Here is a 27710-nt window from a genome sequence, read left to right on the forward strand (position 1 = left end):
ACTCCTTGGGTTCTAGAGAGGGAAACTGCCACATGAGGGAGGAAGCCAATCTCTGTGCTCACATCACCAGCCTGTGGCTGGACTCAAAACTGGCCACGGGAATTTTACTTCCTGATTATTCATTGGGTTCTGCTTTCATAGGTCCTCTTTCCCAAAGCTGGATCAATAAGTGGGGTTACGGAGAGAATATGGCTGTTTCCCGGTGTTAACACAGTTTGCTAAAACACATCAGGACATCACGGGGAATGTGTGCCACCAGGACATGATCTAGAGAGCCACCCACTCTCCTGAAGTTATGGAGTAGGCAATGAGTCCGGCCTCCACCTGCAAGCAGCAAAGAAATGATGGTTTGGTTGATGTACTTCCTTCCCTCCTGCAAAGCCTTGCTTTATCAAAGTCTCTGTGCAAATATTCAGGAGCATGCCTTAGTATCTACTGCACCCCAGACAACCAGACACAAGCTACCCCTGCTTTGTGGGGGAAGCAAACATATCCTACAAGTACCTTGACTATTGAGTTTAAATAGAAGGAGACACAGAAGAGAAAACTGTCTAAGGAGCTCTCAGGTGTCAGAAATGGGCTTGTGTCATCTCTGTCCCCATTCATCTCCCCTCCCTACACATTTCTCTGTAAACATCCACCTTAGAATGGGGAGGAGGAAATTACTAGCGAGGAAGAAAGTCGGTTACTAATGTGTCTACGTGACCTCTCGCTTGCCACCATGGCTCTGAGCCTGAGCTCCAGAAGAGAGGAGATTAACAATGATATCCAGACAGTTTAGAGGTTCCAGACCCAATGGGCTGCAATACTGCCTGTCCTCTCTAAACTACCAGTGATCCACCGTCTTGCCATTCCCCATAGTCCTTCCAACAACATGAGAGCTCTGAAGTTCAAAAGCTACATAGGCATTATGGGAGCATGGTTTTCCCAGAGACCACAGGAAGCTACAGATCAGTCAATCCACTACACAAGCACAAGAACAAAGGAGGGCTTAGAAGCCCCAAAGTCCTACTGAGCTGAGCCATAGCAGCAAGAAAGCCCAGAGTGAGGATACTACAAGGCCCTTGGAATGGGCCCTCTGACCAGGTGGGAGTTCGATTTTGGGTCACAAAACCAATTTTTCTTTTTGAGGAACAAGACCAGCACAGCAACGCAGCAAACCAAGACCAAAATCACAGACCCAGCAGTAGTGTTGCCACCCAGAGGAGGGAAAGGAAGACCAAGAGAAAAAGAAATCCAATCTGAAATGTCATTGATTTGGACTGAGCTTTCCTGAAAGTGACCATGATTTTTTTTTTTCTTGCATCCATCAGATTGTGGATTTACGATCTTCAATTGAGCTCTGTAATAAAAAATAATTTCTTTTCTTGCCATCAAAATCTGTGCTTGTCTGGTGGTTAGTGCACATGAGTGAGTTCTGCCTGACCTTCCTGTTTCTCTAGCCCTTGTTTCTCCTTTTCCCCTTCCCCTTCTTGGAAATTAAGACTCTTGAAAGAAGAGCTAGTGAGTCCTGCCCAGGTACAGTTCATACAACTTCAAGGGGGCGGGAGAGGTTGTGAGGGTGTAGAGGAATGTATGTGGAACAATGGGCTTCATTTGTGTGACACAGGAAGGCTATGATTATCTGGAGAATATCTGGAAAACCCAAATAGGTCATGACCTGGACTTGCTGTAGTGAGGAAAGGAGTTGCTATCTCCACACAGCTTGTGGGAGTCCTCTTCTGTCAATAGCCAGGTCAGGGCCCCCTCCACATTCAGCTCAGCTTCAGGGAGCCCAGATAGAGTCCAGGCTGAAAAGAGAAAACACGGAGCTCCGGAGGTACTGAAAGCTCTAGGCAGAAAGGGGGAATTCTGCAGATGGTGCTCAAAAAGTGGCATTTCAGGCTCCATGTACTGGGTAGTTATGGGAACAGGGCAATCCCTAGTTACTAGAAAGGTAAGACCAAACACTAAGGAGACATTCTGTCCCATATCCTGAAACTACAACAATGGAGGATCTACGCATGATGGTGTCTTCCCAAGTACAGGGGAGAACAAAAGGAGCCAGCCAGGAAAGCAAGGATCTGTGGCAGTCACGTGATCTGGCTGGCTACCTTGACTATGGGACAACGGCCCTTTAAGAGCCAGGTGCGGGTCAAGCCCAGAAAACAGTTTCAGTTTTGACAATAGTCACCAGTAGTGCCTTCCTGGAAGCTTCTAGAAGGGTACATACTGGCTTGCAGGCTGTGCCCGAAACTGGATCACCTGGAGAGAAGGAAGTAGCTAAAAGTAAGTGTGCTGCCTGGGATCCTGGGATAGGATGCTCTGTGGGATCTTAGCTCGGATGGTCCACCACTCTCCCAGGTATCAGCCTCACAGAAAGGGTGAGGAGAATCTGGCAGACCGTGTGACTGTGTGTCACAGGGAGTACAGGGCATATCCCAGTGGACCAAGAAAAGGCAGGTATGGATATGGGCATGCCTCAGGCTTTTCTGCAAAATATCCTAGGTGAGGAGAAAAGAATGTCTGTTGCCAACATCCCCTTCACCATTAGATCCAAATTCCCTTATCTTCCTACAGTTACTAACTTAGACTGCACCTGATCTTTCTGAGCCTCAGTCTTAATCTGCAAAGTGAGGATTTAAAAATAACAGTTGTCACGGCTGGACAGCGTGGGTTCAAATGAGAAAAATATGTGTGAAGGGTAGCAGTATAGTAATGATTTGGGGGCATCTTAATTTAGTTCAATTACTCAAGAATTAATCAAGCAGCAAGCAGGTCTGGGTGCAGATCATACAACAAAGCAGGTAGCACGTAGCCTCGGCTACCTTCTGAAGGAGGCCACATTCAATTTTTTTTTTTTCTGGGTTTCTCTGAGATTCTCAAATCATTTCTATTTGCAATCCAGGCTTGCTTCCACATATCTGTGGCACTAAAAACAAGTATGCATTATGGTGTCTCTCTGCCCTGCTTTAAACGGAGAACTATGTCCTTGCAGAGTAATAGAATAGGTGGAGAGCAGAGCTACCTTCTAGGTACAGGCAGCAGCCCTGTGACTGATGAAGCCCCTAACACAGCATCCAAGCAACCACATTTCAGCCCTCGCAGCCTTATCCATCCTGACAATATTCCTAAGCCAATACCGAAGGACAGTGCCGGCCTAGCTTCATCCTCTGCACCAGTTTCATGTGTGTAACTGTCACTATTCTGGGGGGAAACCAGACACTTTATTAACTCTCTCCCCTGCTGCTAAAGGATTTGGAGCTTTCTTGACTATAAAGAGAGATGTGCCAGTTTTGGGGGATTTGGGGAGAAGGCATCTATCTGGTAACTGGAAGTAGAGGCTCAGCTTTGAGCCATAGATGGGACTTTCCATCTATGGTATTATAGCGCAAAGAACCGAATCAGGAGTCAGGAGAACACCTAGCTCTGACTACCACCTGCTTCTTAGCACTGCTCTCGAGCTGGGAGGTTCTTCACAAGAAACCCGGTCACTTCAGCTTTCGTTCAGTAAATCCACTTGCCCTGGGGCTCCATGGCTTCATCTCAGTCCTACCCCCAAACACCAAGGAGCTGGGAAAGGTAGACACCATGGTTTCATCTTACAGCCGAGGCAACTAAATTTTCAGGAGTTATTGTGAATGATGTAAAGTCACCCAGGAGTTCTAAACAATATCTTGATACATCCTTTCTGATATGGTTTTAAAGATGCTTTGATATTATCTATCCAAGCAAACCCCTTAACTTAAAAAATACATGCAGCTGGAACACACCTACGGACCTAATACTTATGGGGCTAAGTAGGGAAGTTGACACTAGGGTCCCAGAGTCGCTGGCATTGTCACAGCATAGCAGGATTGTGAGTTAGAGGTCAGCTACACAGAGAGACTCTGTTTCTAAATTAATTAATTAATTAATTAATAACAGGTTGAGTATGCCTGAATCTGTAATTCTAAAATCTGAACTGCCAATACCACACAAGCAGAAAATTCCACATTAGACATCAGATACTGAGCATCAATCTAAAACATAGTCACATTAAAAATATACAAAATTTCCTTCAGGATATGTTTAGACCTGGGCACTATTGCCAAGATATCTTATCGCATATCTAAAAATAACCCAAAAATTAAAATGGAGACCACTTCTGATCCTAAGCATTTTAGACAAGGGATGCTCATCCTACATAATGTATGCACTGGGTTCAGGGGAAAACATGACTCTGGGTACACCAAAGCTAGTCACTGTGTCGCTGGCATTGGCACAGCATAGCAGGAGTGACAGAGCTTTGGCATGGATGCACCCAGACTCAGGAAACAAAGGTAACACTCCCCATCCATGCCCAGTGTTAAATAAACAGCAGCCAAGGTTTTCAGGAAGAAAGATCTCCTGGCATCAACTCCAGGTCCGGTGACACCTCATGAGAATCGCCTTTCCTGTGAAAGGTGGGGAGGAGAGAACGAGTTTACTCTCTTCTCTAAATCTGGCCTGCCTGCTCCTGCCTCTTCCCACTGGATCCTCTAGCAGCCAGAGCCCCTGCAGTGCATCAGAGTCTCTGCTCCTATGCTCTCTTGTAATATTTATTTTTATTATTTTAGCATGTATGTGGAGTGTGTGTGATGTATATATGTATGTGCATGTGTGTGGTATATACATGTGTGTACATGTGTGTGCTATATACATGTGTGTGGTATGTACATGTGTATGTGTGGTATGCACATGTGTGTGCATGTGTGTGGTGTATACATGTGTGTGGTATATACATGTGTGTGCATGCTGTTCAAGTAAAGAGCCTGTGCCTATCATGTGGGGGCAGAAGACCTACACTGTGTGTGTATGTTCCTCTGTTGTTCTCACTTGGGCACTTACCTTGGGCAAAAGTCTTACCTGTTTGTGCTTCCAACTCTGCTTCCTGGGGTAGCTGTGAGGATTAAAAAGTTAACAGCAGAAAAGATCTCATGTGTTCTTCTAACTCAGGTCACAATGCTCAATGCTCATCTCCAGAGTCACAGGGCTCGGTCTAAATATAAATCGCTCTCTCTGAGTCTTGATGGATGCCCAGCTAACAGTCTGCTAGCCCCCCTTCACTCTTTGACCAAAAGAAAGAGAAAACCTCATTGATTTTAGAGGGGGAGTGTGGGTGAGTTAGCACTCTTAATCCCATCTCTCTGTTAGGATTTTATTATTTGATTTGTAGAACAACCCTCTATGATGCAGCATCATATCCAGTGTGCAGATGGAGGCATGAAGGCTTGGTTTAAAAGCCCACACAGCCCCCAGGTGACAGAGTTGAAAGCTAAGTGCTATCTTTTCCTCTGTTTTCCCATTGCAAGGCATTTTCCTTCCAAGTTAAAAGAGTTGGGAGCTCTTATATACATTTTATAGAGAAAGTGTTGTGTCAGTATACTCTACCCGAGTGTTGGACATATTCCTTATACTCATGATAGAATGGAAGGCCAGACCCACCCAGTACTCTTCCATTCCTAACCCACTTCTTTATGTGACAATGTCCAAGCTCATGCTACTCTGTGCTCAGCTCCTGGTCTGTGAGAGATGAAAGTGACAGTCCCACATGGACTTTGGCAATGCTCCTCCTGGAATAAGGGAAGGGACTATTCAGTTCCTGCCAAGGAAGAAACGAAGAGAAGCCGGTGCAGCCAAGCCACCACCCCCCACCCCATTCTTCTCAGCTCCAGAGTGTCTGACTCCTTTAAGTTCATACCCATGGGTTGTTAGAAACTGTCACACTTGGCTTCTTATCATATTCTATTTCCCCTCAGCAGCCCCGGAGCTTTGAGAACTCTATCTTATCTTCTCCTGGGATGTGAAGACTCTAGGTTGTTTCAGGGATACAAGAATAGATAGCTTACTGGCAAAGCTAGTAGGGTCCACATGTCCCTTCCTCTGAAGAGGAACAGAGATTAGATTAGCCAAGGTTTGTGCAAAAACTTGAAAAGCAGTCACTTGAACCAAAGGGGAGCCAGCTATATTGGGTTTATAAGGAAGGAGACAAACTCTACTCTCTGTTGTGGTCCAGACTTCTGCTCCAATCTACATGCTTGAGGGCATAGGTTATAAATACACGGGGAAACTAACTGAGTAGAACACAGATAACCTGAACCATCTCAGCCTCATCTGTGAAAATACAGCTCAACTCGAGTTTCAGTGCAAGGATACTGGTGAAATCATCCACTCAAGAAAGTTACAGCTCACCACCCTTGATTAAGCCAAATAAGAGTCTAATGAGCTGGACAAGAGTAGGCCTTGCCCGAGAAAAGACTCTCGGTGTCCAGACAATAGATAGAGGGTAAGGTTTTCAAAGTCAAAGGCTACAATCAATCACACCATACCTGGTGTAGGCTGTGGGTCTTTACGATATAACCCTTGATCTTACAAAACATCACACAAGCTCATCCCTCCAGGGCAGTGGTTCTCAACCTTCCTAATGCTTCGACCCCTTAATACAGTTCTTCATGCTGTGGTGAACCCCTCAACCATAAAATTATTTTCATTGCTACTTTATAAATTTACTTCTGTTATGAATCGTAAATGTAAATATCTGATATGCAGGATATCTGATATGCGACCCCTGTGAAAGGGTGGTTTGACTCCCAAAGAGGTCACAACCCACAGGTTAAGGAACCACTGCTCTAGAGGAACCAAACTGTTTCTACATAGCAGAACCCTCTCTCGGCATGGGAACAGGGCCCTTCTGGTGCTGCAAAACACTTCATCAAGGGAGAGAGAAGCATTTTGTTTACAGGAAAATGTGGCTCCCAAGTGGAGGTTAAGAGACAGGACAACCTTATCTTTCGTAAGCTATTTCACTAGCCTACTCCTAACCCCAATAGAATTGATCTCCGGGCTCACGCAAGAAGTGATAACAGACTCAAGGTCCAGCTCTGATTCTGATATAGGTCTTGGGGTCAAGAATCCCTGGTCTTTAGATCTCCCATTTGCACCAATAAGATAATAGCATTTATGCCCCGGCATCTGTGGCAATACATTAAATCACAGAAGAGAGGATCCTAGCAAAACATTTGGGGTGGGGTTGGGGCAAGTAAGTGCTTTGCTCTTTCTTTCCCTTCTTAAATTCATCTCCAGTCGCCCTGTCCTTGGGGCCTCCCTGATCTCTTGGATCGCCTGGGCTTTGGGAAGAGTTTGACGGAGGTGAAAATGACTTATGCATTGCAGTACTTTTAGCTGCTACCAGAGAACCTGCTCCAAAGTTTAGATCTAATTTTAGCCAAAAAAAAAAAAAAAAAAAAAAAAAAAAAAAAAGTCTCCTGCCCACAATGGGCCCTGGGCCCTGAGAATAGACTCTTGTCTTTCCTGCCAAGGTGACCCTTTCTGAGGTTTTTCCTTCTGAATATGTACACTCGATGCTCTCACACCTGACTTCGAGCTACACACAAAGTTAGAGGTGTACGTGTATCTCCCTACTTCCAAGCTGACCAACCTAGCCATCTAAATGTGTCACAAAATGATTACAAGGCCAGGCTAGAAGTCAGGTCCCTACTCTGGAAAGCCTGGTACCTGGTTCTCTGTATAAAAAAAAAAAAAAAAAAAAAAAAAAGGAAAATCCGTTTACCTACCCAGAGGAGGGTAGCACCCTGAGTTGGGCATATGTAAAGAGCGGGCTCTGCCTCATGACTTTTAGAGCTTGCTTTTCTAGTCAAGGACAAGACTGAGAAGAAGGGAGAGCCACCACTAGTTTGGGTTCTTAAAAGCTGAGAATATTTGGCCTTCCCACCTGTTACTGCAACCAAGACCAGCACAAGGGGCAGGTCCTTGGGATTTGTCGCCACCCATCCCAACTGTTATGGAACAGGTTGGCCTCACAGTTGCTCTTACCTGGAAGTTTCTTGCCACTCAGATGACTCCAAGCACCTGATCACATCCAAATTAAGGTCAGATTGGCTAAGGCTTTAGGAGTTTATTATTGACTTAGTAGAATGCATGGGCCATTAACCCCGGTAAAAAAAGCCTTTAGTTGCCATCTGACACCCATGTCGGTCCTCAACTCTGCCCTCACTCTTCCAAAGAACTAGAGGAACAGAAAACCTTTATCTCTACAAGGAAATAAAAGGGTTTCTTGCAGGGAAATTCCCTTAAGGAAAGAAATAACTAAGATAAACAACTCTATTGCCCTTGGCCCAACTAGTAAAGGAAGTCTCTGGGAACCAGCAGTCAGGGACAAGCTAGGAAGAGATAATACCCAGGTTGCCTCCTGCTTACAATTTCCTTATCTTTATGAGCTTTCATTATTGTCTATTATCACTGTTTTTCTCTTTTAAAAGCCCCATCAAACCATTCCAAAGTTTAAAGTCAGGCAAAGTCCTCAAAGTCTGTTGGAAATTGGGGAGTCCCCTCTTCTTTCTTCTTTCTTCCGCCAGGCCCTGGAGTCTAGGCTATAATTTGGGTCCTTGAGATAGCACAACCTCGAATGGGCCTAAGCCTCAGTCCTTTCTAACCCTGGACTGTGTACAAAGTCCACATGGGTTGCTTGCATTCACCATCTTTTTCTGACAGAACTCACCAGGCAGGAAAGATGATAGCATCTACATTTTGTCTCTGACCCCATAATGGAATCATTAGAAACCTTGGGCATAACTCATAATCTCAAGTTTTTACTTTTCTTGCTATTGTGGCTGTCTGTCTGTCTTATTTCAAGGGTACTTGTAAAACCCAAATAAGTAATTTTGGGTCTAGAGGAAGCTCTAATTCCCCAAACTCCAAAAGGTAGTCCAAATATCCAGAAATAGGCTCAACCTGAACTATAGGAGGACTTCTGGTGGTTAGACAAAAGTCAGCATTCCTCAGGAACTTGTAAAGCTGGTTCCACATCTACCAAAAGGAGCCATTTCCCTTACCTTTGACAGACAGAAGGAGCATATGTCTACCTGTGGTATTTATGAACATATTAAAGCTCACGCTGGCTTTCAGGCTCCTTCAGCATCAAAAGGACCTGTTACAGGCTTCCTTTTCCCAGCTACTCTTTACCCTTATAACCCTGCTATTCTTGCTATGTTTTTATTTCTCTTTTTCTCTCTATCTCTCTTTGTCTGTCTCTCTGTGTCTCTTTCTCTGCTTTTGTCTGTCTCTCTGTCTGTCTCTGTCTCTCTCTCCCTCTCCTCCCCCTATAACAAAAAAACCTAACCTTCCTCTTAACCATTCCATGAAATGATCATGTTGTCCATTTATAAAAATAGTATCAAGCATGGTGTCTGACAAACAGTAGGCATTCTGGCATCCAATGTAAGCATACTATCAGAATCCTGCAGCAGAGGAGAGGCTGGGAGAATACACAAGCCAGACAAGCCAGGGCTCACATTTCCCCCAGATCTACTTTGCCCATTCCTGCTGTTAACCCTTTGGTGACATTCACAAACCTTTGTATCCTTTTACAAACACCAGAACTGTTTAACTGTTTCTCCCTGTGTCAGTTTGCTCATCACCCACCCAAAAAAACATGTCATTCTCCAGTACCTTCATGGATGCAGGGAGGGGAACCAACACAGAAAGACAGGGCAGCGTTACGGTGTACCCAGAACCTAGTCCTGTATGACAACAAAGAACACCATCCGTATCCCTAGCCCAAAGGAATTTTCAGCTTAGGTAAAAAGACAAAGGTACTTGCAACTATTGAAGAGCCATTAAGAACATGTATTGGTTAAGAGGAAGGTTTTTATTGTAGACGATCAAGAGAAAGAGAGAGAAGAGGAGAGGAGAACTGGGAGTCCTTAGCACTGAAGAACCATTCATGCATCCTTCCTTAATTCAACAGTTTCTGGATACGGAAAGAAAATAGATGTTCCAGAGGAACTTCATCTACTTTGGTTATTGTCTTTCAGCATTCTCATACAAGAAGCCAACCTGAGCGGCACAGCCCCCCTGGAAGCCACAAGCAATGAGGCTCTACTTGTTCACGCTCTTGGTAACTGTCTTTTCAGGTAGGTCTGATGGTCCCAACTCTCCAGCTCAAACTGTTGCTCCTAGACTCCTTGTTTCTAGGATCCAACTTCATGGAGACACTTACATCAGAGTTACCCCCAACAAAATCTCTTACAAGATGTATCCCTACAAGACACAGTCACACAGGGGCAAAGCTGAAAAGACATGTAACCACTAGTAATCAGAGACGGAAATGAAAATTCCTAATTTTAAGACCAGGAGTCTGGTAAAGGGTCCTCTCTAAAGATTTAAAACACACACACACACACACACACACACACACACAAAACAAACAAACAAACAACCTTGACCTCAAACCAAATGTCTCTTCTGAATTGTGTCATTTGGGGGAAAGTAACTAAATTAACTATTTTTCCTGGCCTTAGTGTTCCATTGTAAGGGAGGAAGTCATCTACATAGGGAAATTATAAAGCAAATGCAAAATAGTCTACAAAAGTCGTGCTAAGCTACCACCAGTTTGTCACCAATCAGTGACAAGTGACAATAATCCTTTTTTGTCTTTAAAAAGATTATTGTTTGTGAGTTACTATTGTGGAATTTGAGACCACAAGAAAAGACCACACACTCAATTCTGATTATAATTAGCTACATTTATTTATTTATTTATTTATTTATTTATTTATTTTCTAGCAGGGCAACCATCTCTAAGCCAAATCAGAAATGTGCCACACCACCAGGGATGGGGGAAAGGTTTTTAAAGGCAAACACCACGATCACTCCACTTGTGTGAAATGTACAGCTATGTCAAGAATTGTCCTTCTCCCTCATCTATGGGAAGATCTGCTTCACTCCCCACTCCCACGGCTACACAAGAAACCTGTCCCTCTGCCTACAGTGATAAACAAGTTTACAGAAATCATAACAAGCTGTTAATCATTTCACAAAAGTTACACAGTTTAGGGGAGGGGACAAGGGGTTGGATCTTTTAGGAATTTAGGTCAGAAGCCAATGGCTACTCAAATGGGTGCCTGTTACAAAATGGAATTTCGTTGTTAGCTGCCAGATTCCCCATTCCTGTTAATGTACCAGTTGATACTGAACCTGTAGGACTCACATTTTAACAGACGGTTTATTTTCATTTTTCCTTTTTAATGTGTGTTAGCAACCAATTTAAAATTCAAAGGCTGATCATAACACCAAGGAATAGTAAATGAATGGGTTCTGCAAAGGCAGTTGAAGTAAGCCATTTGGACCAAGAGAAACCAGATTGTTACCAATTAGAGGCCTGGCACACTCCCTTACTCTTGCATCCAAGTGTTCCTGGACCATGCTTAATGTTTCTAGAATAAGTCCCGCACGAAAACAGATTTCTCACCTAAGGCAGAGCAAAGGCTCCCTCCTTAGGGAATAGCAAATCTCATCCCCAACCATTCTATAAAACCATCTCTGCTAGGGAATCTATTGGTTTTTTCTAGTTGTCCTACAGAATCTTTGAAGTGTTGTATGCCTTGGTCTACTCTATTATTTAGAATATTGAAGTTATGATCTTGAATAATTAAAGCTGTCATTCCAAAGGCAGACAGGTCTGTGATCCTTGTGGTCATGAGGAGGGGTTTGACTATAGCTTCTAATGAGGCCCTGGTCCTCAAAGTGGGAGTGTTCTTTACATACAGGCTATTGTTTTCTGATCTCCTCTACAGTATACATGTCTACTTGGAGAAAGATATAGGTTAGAATATCAAGATTTCCTTCCCATGGCCAAAATGCTAGCCATCCAGCAGTTGGGTTACACCTTCAATGAGGTCAAATGTGCAGGCCCACTATGTTCTCTAAAGGTGCCAGAAAGTACATTCTAATTTATTCAGACTTAGTTCTGTATGTGTGAGAACTGCAGGACTGGCCATAAAGGGAAGCTGAGTAACTGTAAGTTGAAGATATTAAACAAGAACCTATTCCTTGGAGATCTCCTAGTGCGAGCTTACTTTCCTCTGGTTTACAATTTAAATTCTCAGATCAGGAAGCAGTTGGGGTTACAGAGAGATTGACACCTATCCCCACTTAAAAAGGAGGCCTAGACTAGATACTCCTCAAAGGGGTCACATAGATCAAATCTAAACAAAGGCTGGGAAGGCATTTTGGAGAACATGTATTATTTTTCTAGTAGCTGACCATGGATAAAAGATGTGTGATCCCTGTGACAACCCCCAGTCCCAAACCTTAACATTTTCAGTGGGTCAACCATAAAAGATATCTGTCACGATTCCCATCATTAGTGTCAGTCTGAGTCTTGTGGATGAAATGCACCGTTAGGGCAGCTGGCGATTTTCCATTACTCTCCATTTTTCTCCTTTCTTTTGGCTGGTTGTGTCCACCTTTAGATGAGAGTGGCCAATCTAAGCCTCAACACCCGCTACCTGCTACCTCAATGGCTGTGGGTGTTGTCAGGATCACTGGATATGGCCCCTTTGTGGAAGGTTCAAGGTTCTATTGGGTAGGCAAAGGACCCACACCAAGTCCCTGATATGGAACCTGGACTTGGGGGCCAGTGGTGGGGGTGATAGATAGCTCTGGATATCTCAGGTCATCTGTTGCAATGTTGTGGGAAAGTTTTCTTGAACTCTTTCATGTAGGTGAACATAGAAAGTACCTGCCCCAAATTCTTTTAATTTGGTTGATCTCATGTGTGTACTCTGATAACTTTGAGAGAAGAAAGGAAGACCCCAAAAGCTTCTGGTAAAATGGGGACCCCGTATAGAACATCTATCAGTCCTCTGTCTTTGTGAACCCTTACTGTCTGGACCAATTTTCTTCATCACGGATGTATGCATATGGAGGGCCTTATGTTCGAGGTGGCCTCACTTGCTGTGTGGCTATTCTTCTCACTTTGGCATCAGAAAATCTGTTGTTTCTGGTTTCTACCTGTGTCTCAGCAATGGATAATAGCAAGCTTCTTTGACAGCCAAAAACCTGCTATGGGAGCAGAGATCTCCTTGTTTTTGATTTTTTCGGCAGGTTGACAGACCCCACTCCTGGTACAAAGCACCATGGGTATGTGCAGTGGCATAGGCATGTGGCCTATGCTACCGATGTTGACAGTGCCTAGGTTAAGTCTATCAGTTTTGACTTTGGGGCTGATGTCCCTTGAAGCAGAGGTTGCACCCAGATCACCTCTGTGTCACTAAGGCCCCTCCTGCATACCAGAACCCATCCTGTACATAACTGCTTCCATAGGTGAATAAGGTTGCATCTGCCTTCCCCAGGGGCTTGTTTCAAAGGTCCCGTGGTCCATATTGCATGTAACTGATGACCTTGGAACAGTAATAGATTGGCTGTTCTTCACGGTCAAGCAGGAGCAAAGCTGGGTTTAACCCTGCAGGTAAGAATCTGATCCTTGGTGCATCTAAAAAAAAAAAGAGCTTGATGATGGAGTGGGAAATTGTGACAACCAACTCCTTCCTGTTCCATGGTGAGTTTATCAACTGTTTCCTTTAACAGCAGCCTTTAACAATAGTGTTGTGGCAGCAATGGCCTGGATGCATGTTAGTCATCCTGCTACAATGGGATCTAGACACTTAGATGACTAGGGCACAAGCCTTTTTCATGTTGTTCATCCATGAACAACTGGAAGGGTTTATCAGTGTCAGATAGCCCAAGTACTGGGCTCACATCAAGGTTTCCTTGATCTTTTGGAATGCCTCCTTTTCTTTGCCCTCCTAACTCAGGAGTGTCAATTTCTCCCAGTCTCTTGTATAATGACTTTGCTATTTCCACAAAGTTGGGCACCCACAGTATGCAGTATCCAATTGTACCCAAGAATTCTCTCACCTGCCTTTTATCCTGTGGCTCAGGGATATCCAGAATAGGATGGATCAGGCTTGAGGACAGGGTCCTCTTGTTGCTGCCTTCAATACAGTTCCCCAGATAACTTAACTTATTAGAGCACACTCGGGCCTTTTTAGCAGACACATAGTAGCCCAGCTTCTGAAGGCTTTCAAGTGGTTCCTCTGTGGCTTTTTTTGCACTCCTTCAGGGTACGTGTAGTGATAAGATCATCCACATACCGCAAGAGGGCGACATTCAAGTACTCTTAGAATTACTCAAGCAGATCCGCACTAAGAACAGGTGTTTAAGAACTCTCCTACTCTGATGAAGTTCTCAGTGCGGATTAATTGGCCACTGAATCTTGACTCAGGGTCTCTCCACTCAAAAGCAAATATTGGTTAGCTCACAGGCACCAGAGGCAGAGGGAAAAAGGCATCCCTCAAGTCTAAGATGATGTATATAGTTTCTCCTTGATCTAATAGGCTGAGCAAAGCATTAGAATTGGGTACTGTCTGAAGACAGTCTCCACTCTCTTACCTACTTCCCTTAAGATCTGAACAGGATGATATTCTTTGGTGCCTGCCTTAATGACAAGGAACAGAGGCATGTTCCAATGGGAGTGGCAGGGAACCAAAATACTTGCATCTCTAAGGCAATTGACATGCTTCCTAATGCCTGCCCTAGCTTCTCTTAAAATAGGGCACTGCTTTACCTTCATAGGGGAGGCTGAGCTTGAGAGCTGAACAACAACTGGCAGCCGGAGTGAGGCCAGTCCAGGGGAGTTGATTTCTGCCCACACTCTAGGGAACATTAACGTTGTTAAGAAGGGGTCACCCATTCCCAGTTCCTCATTACTGTTTTCTGTCATTTTATATTCTTCTGATAAGGAGCAAGTCACCAAGGTCATTGGGCATGGACTCCTTAGGTCCAGAAATGGCTTACTTCTCATTGAACATGATGGTGGCACCAAGTTTTCTCAACAAGTCTCTACCAATCAGGGTGCTCAGAGCAGTACCTTGTCCACGGTCCACTCCTTAGGTGATGGTCTAAGCATAGGTTCCAGTCCCTATGATCCCTTGGATGGTGGTTCTTTTCCTTAGTAAGAGAGTCCAGGAGTTGAATTAGCACTGAGTAGGCTGCACCCATAGAACCAGAATTCTACCCCCTACTTTTCCTGTGACCATGGGCTCCTGGGGGCCCATTGGCATAGAGCCCCGGCCCTGTCAATCTGATCCCGTCATTCTGAGCATTTGCCCCCTCTTTCCTGCCTGAAATTAGGGCATTCATTTTTTCCAATGTCCTTCATCTTTTTAATACATGTATTGGGCCCTCTCCAATCTGGATCAAAGATGCTTTGGTCATCTAGGGTAGGTCACCTTTTAGTTTTTATCAGGCACTTCTCTGAACATAGCCACCACAATTCTGACCAGTCTTCTGCCTTCTCTTCTGGATCTCTACAGTTAAAAGTTTCTTAGTGATATCTAACTATGACCTATTCATTCCCTCAAGATGTTCTCATTTCTGTAACTTCTTGTGAATATCTGGATCCAACAAGTGACAAAGACAATGTTAATATTCTGCTGGCTTCCTGGGTCCATCTAGATCTATGGAAGTAAACTTCTAGAGAGCCTCCTGGAGGTGTTCCAGGAGCCCAGCAAGAGTCCTGATTTCCCTGAATACCTTTGATACAGGGGCCAGTACAGAGAGTTCATGTATTTTATTTAGGATTCTACTCAGTCCTTGGCTTACTGACTTGGTAACTGAAACAGAAGAACCTTGTTTAAGGGCACAACATTTCAGCCATGGAGAGGCCTTAACAAAGGGTGAACCAACAATATAAAGAAACTGGTCTGGCTGGCTAGGGTTCCCTGTGACCACGTGCCAGACTCTCTTGGAAATTTAGGGGTTGAAGAACCCTGCATCTGGCCATCCCACATAAAAAGTGAGCCATTCTAGTTCACAGAACGTGTGTAGCTTTCTAGATGACATCCTGACTCCAGAGTCTGTCTCATGGAACTCCTGGAAGTGTTGCAGCACACAGCTCATCAGAGACTTGTTTGCTTCCCATTTCTGTAACAAAACTCATAAACACACCAGAGAACACAAATCCATCAAATACAAACAAGAGAAAAAGATAAAACATTCACATGGTCAAACAAGTCAGATATACATTGAACACCTTCACTTACATGCCAAGACAAAACAAAACAAAACACAAAACAAAACAAAACAAACATAAAATAGCCAGGGATGCAGTAGGACGTCTTCTCTATCCCTAGAGATTGGGTGTACAATCACATTCAATCTCCTCCATGTCTCCCCAGATGTCAGGACTTCCCAGAACAACTCACGAATCAGAACTGTCTTGAGCACACATTAGCCAACAATCCTTGCTTCCACTTTGTTTCAATTTGCAAATTTGCAGTGGTGACAGTCTGGGGAACACAGGGCCTCTAAATCCACAGAAGAACTTGCTCCCATCAGAGCTGTTTGCTCCTGGGCCTCCAAGTTCTGTTACTTACCCCTGCTTAGGGCCTATCCATGACTAGTGACTCCTTGATTTGTGGCAGTCACGGGCTCAGGTGCCCCCTGAGTCTCCAAAATCTGCTTCAGACTTGCCCCTGTTTGAGTCTATCCTAGATCCCTGGCTCTGTGTCTAGGGTCTCCTAGGATCTCTCGGGGGCCTCCAAAAATTTTGTGGAGTTTATGACCACTAAGAAAAGACCACGGATTCAATTACAGATTACGAGTAGCCAAATTTATTATTTCTGCTAGCAGGGCAGCTAGCCTCCTCGAGCAGATGGAGGAAAGGATTTTAAAGGTGAACACAATAATTACTCCACTTCTGCAGAATTTATAGCTACATGAGAAGTGGCCTTTTCTCCTGCCAGCAGTGATAAGTGTGTTTACAGAAGCCAGAGCAAACTGTTAATCATTTCAGAACAGTTGTACAATTTAGGGGAGGAGGTTAGAGCTTTTCGAACTCAGGTCAGAGGCCAACGGCTACTAAAGTAGATGCCTGGTGCAAAATGGAATTTATTTACTTACCAAGTTACAATTAAAATTGAACCCAATTATGATTAGGCAATGTAATACTATGTTGTGTGGTTACAGTATCATGTAAATAAGTAGGGAATACACATAAATTAGAAAATTTCATTCCTCGGTATGAGCTATGTGGATCCTATCAGCCCTCTCAACCCCTGTCAGATTTTAGAACTCTTGTCTTTTGTCTCCACAGGGGTCTCCACAAAAAGCCCCATATTTGGTCCCCAGGAGGTGAGTAGTATAGAAGGCGACTCTGTTTCCATCACGTGCTACTACCCAGACACCTCTGTCAACCGGCACACCCGGAAATACTGGTGCCGACAAGGAGCCAGCGGCATGTGCACAACGCTCATCTCTTCAAATGGCTACCTCTCCAAGGAGTATTCAGGCAGAGCCAACCTCATCAACTTCCCAGAGAACAACACATTTGTGATTAACATTGAGCAGCTCACCCAGGACGACACTGGGAGCTACAAGTGTGGCCTGGGTACCAGTAACCGAGGCCTGTCCTTCGATGTCAGCCTGGAGGTCAGCCAGGGTAAGATTTCAGGCATCCCGGGCTGCTGGGGAAAGCAAATGAAATCAGTTCAGGTACAGGGAGAGAGTTTTCTGGGGGCAGATACCTCCTACAGAAGGGTTTCTTGACATGAAGTCTAAAGTCTCCTTCCTCCTGAGGCAAAGACTTTCCACAATAGAAAAAACATCTAAGGTGTATCTTGGGGGAATGGGTGAGACTTACCATGTCGTCCTGGTCTCTAACAAGCACCTTAGGTTTAAATTGGTGCCAGGAGAACATTTTTGTTATATTTGATAGAGTTGAGACATGATATCTGTCAAGTCCAAAAGAAACCCCTTTTCCTCAAATCCTGGATGACAGAACAAAGCAGGATTTCCTCAGATATCTTTGAAACCAGTTCCCCAAAGGGGCCATTTCCTTTACCACTAACAGAAGGGACAAATGGCTACCTGTGGTGCCTATTAGTATACCAAAGCAAATTATGGCCTGCACTACCTATTATACATTTCAAAGCCCATGCTGGCATCCTGGCCCTATCCTACCCTAAACTTCTCCAGCTCACAGGGCAGGGCGTCACTCTCCCATAGCTACTCCTTTCTCCCCCAGCTACTCCTCTCTCCCCAGCTACTCCTTTCTCTGTATACCATGCTATTTCAGCTATGCTCCCTTCTTTTGGTCTATACTTTCTTTGCCCCACTACACACACACACACATTCTACTCTGCTCTCCCCTCTCTCCTAGTCTGCTAGCCAGGTTCATTCTACTACTTTCTGTCCCTGCTCTGGACTCTTCCAGATGGCCATGGCTGTTCTCTCCCCCTCATGTCTACAATTAAAACCTTCCACTTCATCAACCTTGGAGCAGTCATGTCATCAGTTTATAGACCATCTATAGCAACTAACAAGGAAGAAAATACACCAAGAGATTTTTTGGGCCACAAAAGGCTTCTCCATAAATGGATTTTACTGGGATCCATTTGTTCATTAGAACTATGAGCATAAATTTGATTTTGTTTTTTACTAAAGTCTAGGCCCCTGAAGTAGTTAGTTTCTAGACAACTCCACTGTAAATGAAAGAAGAGAGGAAGAAAAAGGCTTTCTGATAAGAGTGCACAACTGATGGGAATTCTAGTTGTCCAGAAGTTAAAAGAAAAAACTCAGGAGAGTAAATATGCAGGGCTCTGAAGGATATGCATTGCTCTTTGAGATGTGTATGCCATCAGCTGTACACTAAATAGGGAGGTTGTTTCTGTGCTCCACGGATTCCTAAGAGCTGAGGGGTATTCACCAACTGTGAATACCTAGATACTGCCCCGTCTAGATACCTAGAAGAATACTACAGATAGTGGAAATATAGCAGGCTCTGATTCTAATAGCAGGCTCTGCTTCACAAGGCAACCAAAAATATTTGGACTATTGCTTTTAGACAATTCCCATTCAATTCTGTTTGCTTCTACACATGTTAATTTGGCACCTACTGAATATAAATGATGTTTGAGTCACAGCAGAGAGGACAGATGTAAAGATAATGTCTCCACTCTCAGATCTGTAGAGGTAGAGCTTAGACTAGACATAATGACTAATGAAGATGTTTAGGAGGACATAGAGAAGGGAGAAATTAACACCAGTTTACAGAAACCCTTCCTGAGAAGTCAGGATGGGCCCTGGCAGAAGGAGGAGATGGATGGCTGATTGCTGACCTCACTCACAAAAGTCACAGCCAAGACCTCAACAAAAGACAGGGTAACAAGGGAACACATGGCTTCATTCAACTAAGTTTGTTTCCTAAATTAGTTAATTAATTTTATATATATGAATATTTTGTCTGCATATATTTTTTGTGTATTATGTGAGTTCCTGGTGCCCTCGGGGGCCAGAAGAGGTGTCAGATCCCATGGGACTGGAGTTGTAGACAGTTGTGAGTTATCATGTGGGTGCTAGGAATTGAGTCCTGATCCTCTTTGGAAGAGTATCCAGTGCTGTAAACTGTTGATCTGTCTCTCCAGAGCCCCACTTATTGAAGTTTTACATTCATAGGAACCTTCACAATGACCATGCCAAGATATGATTTGATCTTGGGTTTCGTGAAGCAGGAATGGCCAGATAGATATGAGATAGGACAAAACACATGTGAACTGGTGGGAGGAGTATAAATGGAAAGCCCAGAAAGACCCATCTGCTCACATTCTTCCTGGCTCCTCTGCTGTTGTATTTCTTGTTAGGGTGTGAGGCAGGTTCTTTCTGGGAAGCTCTTACAAAAAAGAATGGGGAGATTAAAGTAATATTTTTATGGTTTGTGGGTAGCTTCAGGATAAAGGGGTCATGGTTTCTATGGTCTGCCTTTGGGAAGAAGAATTCTGGGTTCTATGGCTTGCTTTTGGGAAGAATGGAGTGAAAAACAAGGGCAGGAGAAAATCAAAGTAAAAACCTTTGCTTTGGAGATCTTTTCTATGGTGTACCATTGTATAAGTTCCTATAGAAAAATTCTGACAGTGTTCCTCTAGGGAGGAAGGCATTCTAAGTCACTAGACTACCCTGGACCCTCGCTGGGTATAACTAACAGTGCAATGTTACAAAACAAAAATTGTAACTTACCCCTGTCCTTCATTCCACAGTTCCTGAGTTGCCGAGTGACACCCACGTCTACACAAAGGACATAGGCAGAAATGTGACCATTGAATGCCCTTTCAAAAGGGAGAATGCTCCCAGCAAGAAATCCCTGTGTAAGAAGACAAACCAGTCCTGCGAACTTGTCATTGACTCTACTGAGAAGGTGAACCCCAGCTATATAGGCAGAGCAAAACTTTTTATGAAAGGGACCGACCTAACTGTATTCTATGTCAACATTAGTCACCTAACGCACAATGATGCTGGGCTGTACATCTGCCAAGCTGGAGAAGGTCCTAGTGCTGATAAGAAGAATGTTGACCTCCAGGTGCTAGCGCCTGAGCCAGAGCTGCTTTATAAAGACCTGAGGTCCTCAGTGACTTTTGAATGTGACCTGGGCCGTGAGGTGGCAAACGAGGCCAAATATCTGTGCCGGATGAATAAGGAAACCTGTGATGTGATCATTAACACCCTGGGGAAGAGGGATCCAGACTTTGAGGGCAGGATCCTGATAACCCCCAAGGATGACAATGGCCGCTTCAGTGTGTTGATCACAGGCCTGAGGAAGGAGGATGCAGGGCACTACCAGTGTGGAGCCCACAGTTCTGGTTTGCCTCAAGAAGGCTGGCCCATCCAGACTTGGCAACTCTTTGTCAATGAAGGTGAGAACCTCCAAAAGAGAAGTGGGGGGGGGGGCATGAGATGGCAGGTGAGACGGTAGCTTAGCCCTCTGATGTGTTCCATGATGTTCACGTCCATCAGTAGTATCTACTTGCTGGAAAGTCTTGAACCAAGTACAACGTGGGATGCAGTTTAGGCGAGCCAGAAAATGTAGCCTCTGTCTGCTTTAGGCTAATTCCCAATTATTCTTCTGTATTATCAAGGATCTATTGATGGCTATCCCTGGCTAACAAGAATAAGGAAAGTAGAGCCCCTTGGGGGGGATGACTAGTAGATGGGATTCAGTACCAATGATAGGCCTATGTCCCCTTTCCCACCCCAACCAACTCCAGAGCAAGTTGTACCCCCTTTCCCTCACACTCAGATAGAAGAACATTGTCTGGCACACCATGTCCTTGAAAGCTTCCAGGAAAGGCAGTACACCAGCATCCAAAGACTCCACTCCCACAGCTCTTAGGGTTATTTGTTACACAGCACAATCTGGTTCAGCAGCTTGACCTCCACGAGCCATCGGCAAGATGGGATTCAACTCCTGCTCTTTCTCACCCTAGAGCACAGTGCACAGAGTCCTCCTTATAAGAAGCAGGAAGCCAGTATTTGAAGTTCAAAGTACCTGTTCTTATGACTTTTCTTTGAGGGGACTATGTTCCTGACACCGGTTTTCTATTCCCAACTCTGGGTCTTCACCACATCCCTGACATCTTCAGTCACCATGGGTTCTCTCTGGATGTCTGCATTAACTGCTGTACTCTTGAAGATGACACTTGGGTCTTTGATTTCTAAAATCATACCGCATAGTTCTAGTTTACATTTTAAAGTAGACCCATTCCAAATATATTTTCTTAATTGAGGTACAATACTTTGAGCTGTTATTTAGACTAAGGAATATATTAAATGCTTATTTATGGGGAGATATGATAAGAAGCCAAAGAAAGGAGTGAGACCAAAATTATCTCTTAAATGCTTTCCATTCCCTGCCGAGAATGAGGTAGGAAGAGAGGAATGAGAAACCCACTCTGGAGTCATTGAAGTCTGGCCTCCAGACTCTGGTTATAGACTCAGACATAAATAAAATATTTTTTCATTTTCTCAGGAGGGGTTGGTGATTTGCCTAAACTTTTCTTTCCATAGTGGATGTCGTAGGAGAAAAGTTGCTTGGGGCACACAAGACTATTTGGGTTATTCAGTCCTTTCACCCCATCTCCGTCTGTACTTCCAGAGTCTACCATTCCCAATCGTCGCTCTGTTGTGAAGGGAGTCACAGGAGGCTCTGTGGCCATCGCCTGTCCCTATAACCCCAAGGAAAGCAGCAGCCTCAAGTACTGGTGTCGCTGGGAAGGGGACGGAAATGGACATTGCCCCGTGCTTGTGGGGACCCAGGCCCAGGTGCAAGAAGAGTATGAAGGCCGACTGGCACTGTTTGATCAGCCAGGCAATGGTACTTACACTGTCATCCTCAACCAGCTCACCACCGAGGATGCTGGCTTCTATTGGTGTCTTACCAATGGTGACTCTCGCTGGAGAACCACAATAGAACTCCAGGTTGCCGAAGGTGAGAGCAGGTGGAGGGAGGAGGCTGAAGACCATCCTAATAGTAGCAGTCGCATTCCCTAGACATCTTCTCTGCTAGGCTATCTCCATCCATGCAGGTGTAGGAAGGACCTTCTTGTTCAGAGGTCACATTTCCATACCTGTGACCAGCATCCCAAGTTCTTTTAATCATCACTTGCCACACTTCCTGGTATTAGAAGGATGAGCCTCCTTTACAGAAGATAGATATCCCCTGAAGTGGAATATGAACATGGCTCTTTGTACTAAGTCTAGAAAAAAAGAAAAATAATAAATAAGTAGAGTAATGGAGACAAGCAGCAGCCAGTGAGCAAGTCACTCTACATCAGACTCTGGACTGAGATGGTGGTCATCAGTAGTCATCCTGCTAGTATGGCCTTCTGCTTCTTATGTATTCAGAATAGTGCATTACAATGCTGGTGTCAGGGGAAATATGCACCATACACTAACGCCACCACTCTCTTTCCCCTGTAGCATCTCCAAGTCTTAATTTCTGTGTCCATGTCTTCCTGCTCCTCCTCCCCCCACCCCCGCAGCTACAAGGGAGCCAAACCTTGAGGTGACGCCACAGAACGCAACAGCAGTACTAGGAGAGACCTTCACCGTTTCCTGCCACTATCCGTGCAAATTCTACTCCCAGGAGAAATACTGGTGCAAGTGGAGCAACAAGGGTTGCCACATCCTGCCAAGCCATGACGAAGGTGCCCGCCAATCTTCTGTGAGCTGCGACCAGAGCAGCCAGCTGGTCTCCATGACCCTGAACCCGGTCAGTAAGGAAGATGAAGGCTGGTACTGGTGTGGGGTAAAGCAAGGCCAGACCTATGGAGAAACTACCGCCATCTATATAGCAGTTGAAGAGAGGACCAGAGGTGAGTTCCAAGGGCAGTCAGTGCCAGCCCCCACGGTACCTCATGGCGAGGCTTATGAAAGGCCCCTGTTAGGGGCCATCGGGGTGATCCTCAAATTTTCCTATAAGAGAGAGGGAGTAGGAGAGCAAATAGTAATGGCTTTTCTATTTAATCTCAGTATTCAGATAAGTCTCATAGGTGCCTCTCAAACCAGACTGAAGCTCCCTCTCTATCCAGCAACCCTACATAGCAATCTCATCAGAGTCAGACTCATATCAGTACACTTCCTCCTGCTGCATATGCCCAAGACCGCTCACGAAGGATGGCCAAGTAGCTGCATCTTAATCACGAGCACTGTGGCTCAGGGCTGAGCTTGTAGCTCGGATTCAAGCATGTGCTTTGCAAACACGATGCCCCAAGTCCAATTCCTGACACCAAAAGAATAAAGAGGAAAGAAAACAATTAACACAAACTTGTCTAGTAAGTTTGCATTCCCAGACTCTGTTTAAAATGTCACATAAGATATCTTATATGGTGAGGGCCTTTGAGACCCTGGAAATCTCAGGAAGTCCGAGTATAGAGAGACTTTCTGCATAGAAGCCAACGCTAAGCTGCTGCCTAGAGGCAGCTCTGTCTCACTCTGCTGTGAAAACCTCCCTGTCAACCTGTTGTCACAGGTGGATCTGTTACATAGATCCTTGATGCCGGAAATGAACCTGATGACTATAGGGTAGAGGTAAGAGTAGAAATAGCATCTGGAGATCAGAGAAGGTTTTCACTTCCAAGTCTAGTGCTAGTCCAGAGCCCACCTCTGTAGCTTTAAGATCTCACCCCGTGATTTTCCTGTAACCCACAGGCATAAGAACACAGAGAAAAAAAAAAACATAACCAGCTTTGTTCTGCTCTGCTCCAGGGTCATCCCATGTCAACCCAACAGATGCAAATGCACGTGCCAAAGTCGCTCTGGAAGAAGAGGTAGTGGACTCCTCCATCAGTGAAAAAGAGAACAAAGCCATTCCAAATCCCGGGCCTTTTGCCAACGAAAGAGAGATACAGAATGTGGGAGACCAAGCTCAGGAGAACAGAGCATCTGGGGATGCTGGCAGGTGAGCAGATTCCCCACCACAGAGAACACTCCAGAGGCTAGGCTCCAAGTCTGGATCACTAGAACCAAGCAGCAGAGTGTGTGAGAGAGCAGACGGTCAGCACTCACAGCCTTCAAGGATGCTTGTCGGCAGAGAAGATGCACAGTCCTTCTCTGGAACAGTCCAGTTTATTATCTCAAGTCCAGAATATAGAGAAGGCCAGGTTCTTGGCTTGCTGGCTCAGAGCAGGGGTGGGAAGGTGACCCTTAGCAAGACAGACTTGAGAACTACATCAAAAATATAGATGGGGGGAGGGGAGGGAACTGCTGGGTAGCCCCTGATCTTGCTCTCAATAGTGGGCTGACTTAATCCCTCTTGCAGTGCTGATGGACAAAGCAGGAGCTCCAGCTCCAAAGTGCTGTTCTCCACCCTGGTGCCCCTGGGTCTGGTGCTGGCAGTGGGTGCTATAGCTGTGTGGGTGGCCAGAGTCCGACATCGGAAGAATGTAGGTGAGTACCCAGGATGCTCCCCACCCCGCCTCCAGCTCAGCTAATCAGCTATGTGACTCTGGTATGGCCCATTCTTTTCCTCCATTTCCCAATGGCTCAAGATGGGGTACTCACAATGCCTTCTCGGGGCTGATTTAAGCTAGAATGGAGTTCTGTGAACTGAGTCACACAAATGCAAAGGCCCCAGAGTCTTGACTACCAAGAAAGGGAGCCAGACTATTTTCATTGTAATATGGAAATGATCATCAAAAGGTAGCACTCCTTGGTATCCCACGGACTGAGGCATGTGGCAGGTCCTCTCAAAGAGAGTAACACACCCTGCTTTCCTAACCCATGGTCCTATTCTCTCACGACTCTTCTGCCAAACAGACCGCATGTCAATCAGCAGCTACAGGACAGACATTAGCATGGCAGACTTCAAGAACTCCAGAGATTTGGGAGGCAATGACAACATGGGGGCCTCTCCAGACACACAGCAAACAGTCATCGAAGGAAAAGATGGTATGTATCTCTAGAATGCCCAGGCTTTGGAAGAACAGAAGTGGATCTGCTCCATCCAGGAAGGAAGACAGATGGGTAAGCGCTAAGGATACTCTCTCTCTCTCCATGCAGAAATCGTGACTACCACGGAGTGCACCGCTGAGCCAGAAGAATCCAAGAAAGCAAAAAGGGTAAGAGAGAAAGATGTCCCACTGCATGACGGGGAGTTCAGACTGCAGTTTGACATCAGGACAAAGTCACCCCCACATGGAGTCTGACTCCCAGCCCCCAAACAGGGAAGGAAGATGCTATAAATCCAGTATCCAAGAGGACTTTCTGAGGAGGAGACGGGCTCTTTGGGTGTGGGTGCTGACTGATGTAACTGGAGCTTAAGAAGGAGCAGAACTCATTTGTAAGCTGTGAACGTGCAGAAGATGTGGAGAGTCACACGTTAGCAGTGAGGACGGAGTGGGTGGTGTTCCTGAGCTATGGGGCCCTAGGGCCTTTCCATGGTCACACATCTTCCTTTGAGAGCTTCCTCAGGTTTATCCTTTCTCCTGAGGCTGAAAGGCATTCACTGATGGTGGCCTTCTTGGTCATCACTAGAATTACTTGCCCACCCCAACCACTATCATGAAATCCCAGAAGAGGCGATTCCTACCACTGGGTTGCAAACTGCCCTCCTATCTTGCCTTCCTAAGGTTCCTTATGATGTCCTTTTGCTTCTGATCTTGGGGCACTGACACTAGTTACTATATCGGCTCCTCCTGATAACATCAAAGATGTTATTTAGCAGAATTAGCATGTGGAAGTTAGTCCTAGAGATGAGTCCCCGCCATCAGGACAGGGCTAAAATGATACCTCTCTAGTGTAGTGGAAGGAGAAAACACAGGACACCTTGGCTGACAACAACCTAGGCCACCTTGCCTGTGGACTACGAGAGCATAGCTTCTGGGGACAGGCCCCACCAACAGAGAGTGTTCCATCCCACTTTGCATAAGGGGGTAGTGAGACAGAGGGAGATATTTTTAGAGGCTACAACTTTCCATTTCTCAAATTTTATCTCTTCCTGCTGAGCCCGGGGGCTGGCTCAGAGTGAGGTCTCAGAAGTGTTTTGCTCCAGCAGAGATGGGAAACTCAGAAGCTCAGATGTAGGTCCTTCTCACCCGACATCTACTAACGCCTCTTCTGTTGCTCCCTAGTCATCCAAGGAGGAAGCTGACATGGCCTACTCGGCATTCCTGCTTCAGTCCAGCACCATAGCTGCACAGGTCCACGATGGTCCCCAGGAAGCCTAGGCAGTGCTGACCACCCACCCTTGCCTGTGACAATCAACTTGAGAATCACACTGATCTGCTCGCAGCCCACACTCACCCATCACCTCCGCTCTTCCCTCCTGTCCTCAGAGGTGTGCTGGTTCCTTCCTCGGCCATGGAAGCCTGGCCTAGTTACGCCTGTTTAGGAGAGAGTGTGAGGCGTTCTTTTCTCTATGAAGAGAGTGAGGTGGAAATGAGGAGGAGGTGAACCTGAGAGACATCTCTGGAGGAAGAGGGTTCACAATAGGGGCTCGTTTCAGGAGAAAAGGCCATTTGAATCTTCTTTATAACCATATGATAGGATGTCAGCGTAACTCTTCTCTCCTCCATCTCTCCTTTCCTATCCTCTTGATTCAAACAACACATCTGAGAACTCACTAGGCTTCAGTGCCTACTAAATGCTGAGAGCCAGGCCACAATCTTTCTATAAATATTACTGGAAGAGATGCCATCTCCTCCCAGATTCTGTCTTTTCATTAAGATAAGACATCATTACCAGGCATACCTCCTGCCTCTGTGCCTCATAGGCATACACAAGCCATAAGGGCATCATGATTTTCAGATGAGAAGAGATGTTTCTCAAGAGTGCCTAGTGAGATAGACTAGCGTCAAACCAGATGTGGCAACTCCTGGCTCTTGGCCTACGATCTGTCTTCAAGACCTCTGCTCTTATTAGAGGGAGAACTTTAGCATGGGGGAAAGTAAGAGAAAATGAGTTAAAGGAGCATGGTGGTGTGCTCCTGCAATCCCAATATTAAGAGGTAAAAATAGGATCAGAAGTTCAAGGTAATCCTTGGCTACCTAGGGAGTTTAAGGCCAGCCTGGGATACATTGAGACTTGGATTCAAAGAAGCAGGAGGAGGGAGCAGGAAGAGGAGGAGTAGAAAGGGGGAAGAAGGAGAAGGAAAAAAGAAGAAGAGGAGGAAGAGGAGGAGGAGGAGGAGGAGGAGAAGAAGGAGAAGAAGAAGAAGAAGAAGAAGAAGAAGAAGAAGAAGAAGAAGAAGAAGAAGAAGAAGAAGAAGAAGAAGAAGAAGAAGAAGAAGAAGAAGAAGAAGAAAGACAGACAGACAAAAAGACAAATGGATCTTTCCTGGTCTCACCTTTCCCCTTCCTGTCACTCATGTGGACCTCATATAAGGGAAAGATACTCTCAACCTCTTGTATTTGGAGAGTTTTGAGCAGACAGGTAGAAGATGGAGCCTGGGAGCAGCTGTTTTTCCAATAGTCAAATTAGGACTGTTTCTCTCTGAGCTCTGTTCTTCAACCAGCACCTATAGACCGAAACCAACAAATCAGAAATGTCCATTAATAATTAAAGTCTATGATTGCCACCAA

General features: G+C 45.2%; 2 protein-coding genes across 2 annotated transcripts in view; both read left to right on the forward strand.

The window, feature by feature from the left end:
• The window catches only part of Fcamr (Fc receptor, IgA, IgM, high affinity), a 41198-nt gene extending 39834 nt beyond the window's left edge, over nt 1–1364 (forward strand). Inside the window, exon 7 of the mRNA XM_017321923.2 lies at nt 1132–1364. The gene's annotated coding sequence lies outside the window, so the exon portion shown is untranslated. The remainder of the gene's footprint in view (nt 1–1131) is intronic.
• Nucleotides 1365–2144: 780 nt separating this feature from the next.
• On the forward strand, nt 2145–27710 carry Pigr (polymeric immunoglobulin receptor). The gene is made up of 11 exons (NM_011082.3): nt 2145–2268; nt 9834–9932; nt 16958–17302; nt 19896–20549; nt 21788–22120; nt 22674–23006; nt 23899–24091; nt 24452–24579; nt 24949–25080; nt 25192–25250; nt 26262–27710. The coding sequence occupies exons 2-11, from the start codon at nt 9890–9892 to the stop codon at nt 26355–26357; spliced, it is 2316 nt and encodes a 771-aa protein (NP_035212.2). The 5' UTR covers nt 2145–2268; nt 9834–9889; the 3' UTR covers nt 26358–27710.

This window comes from Mus musculus, chromosome 1 (genome assembly GCF_000001635.26).
Source record: "Mus musculus strain C57BL/6J chromosome 1, GRCm38.p6 C57BL/6J".
NCBI lineage: Eukaryota > Metazoa > Chordata > Mammalia > Rodentia > Muridae > Mus > Mus musculus.

Excerpts from the sequence above, each read along its gene's own strand:
- Pigr (NM_011082.3), top strand. The coding sequence starts at position 9,890 with ATGAGGCTCTACTTGTTCACGCTCTTGGTAACTGTCTTTTCAG. Across the intron at positions 20,550-21,787 it reads GCAACTCTTTGTCAATGAAG|AGTCTACCATTCCCAATCGT; the intron begins GTGAGAACCTCC and ends CTGTACTTCCAG. Across the intron at positions 23,007-23,898 it reads AGTTGAAGAGAGGACCAGAG|GGTCATCCCATGTCAACCCA; the intron begins GTGAGTTCCAAG and ends GCTCTGCTCCAG.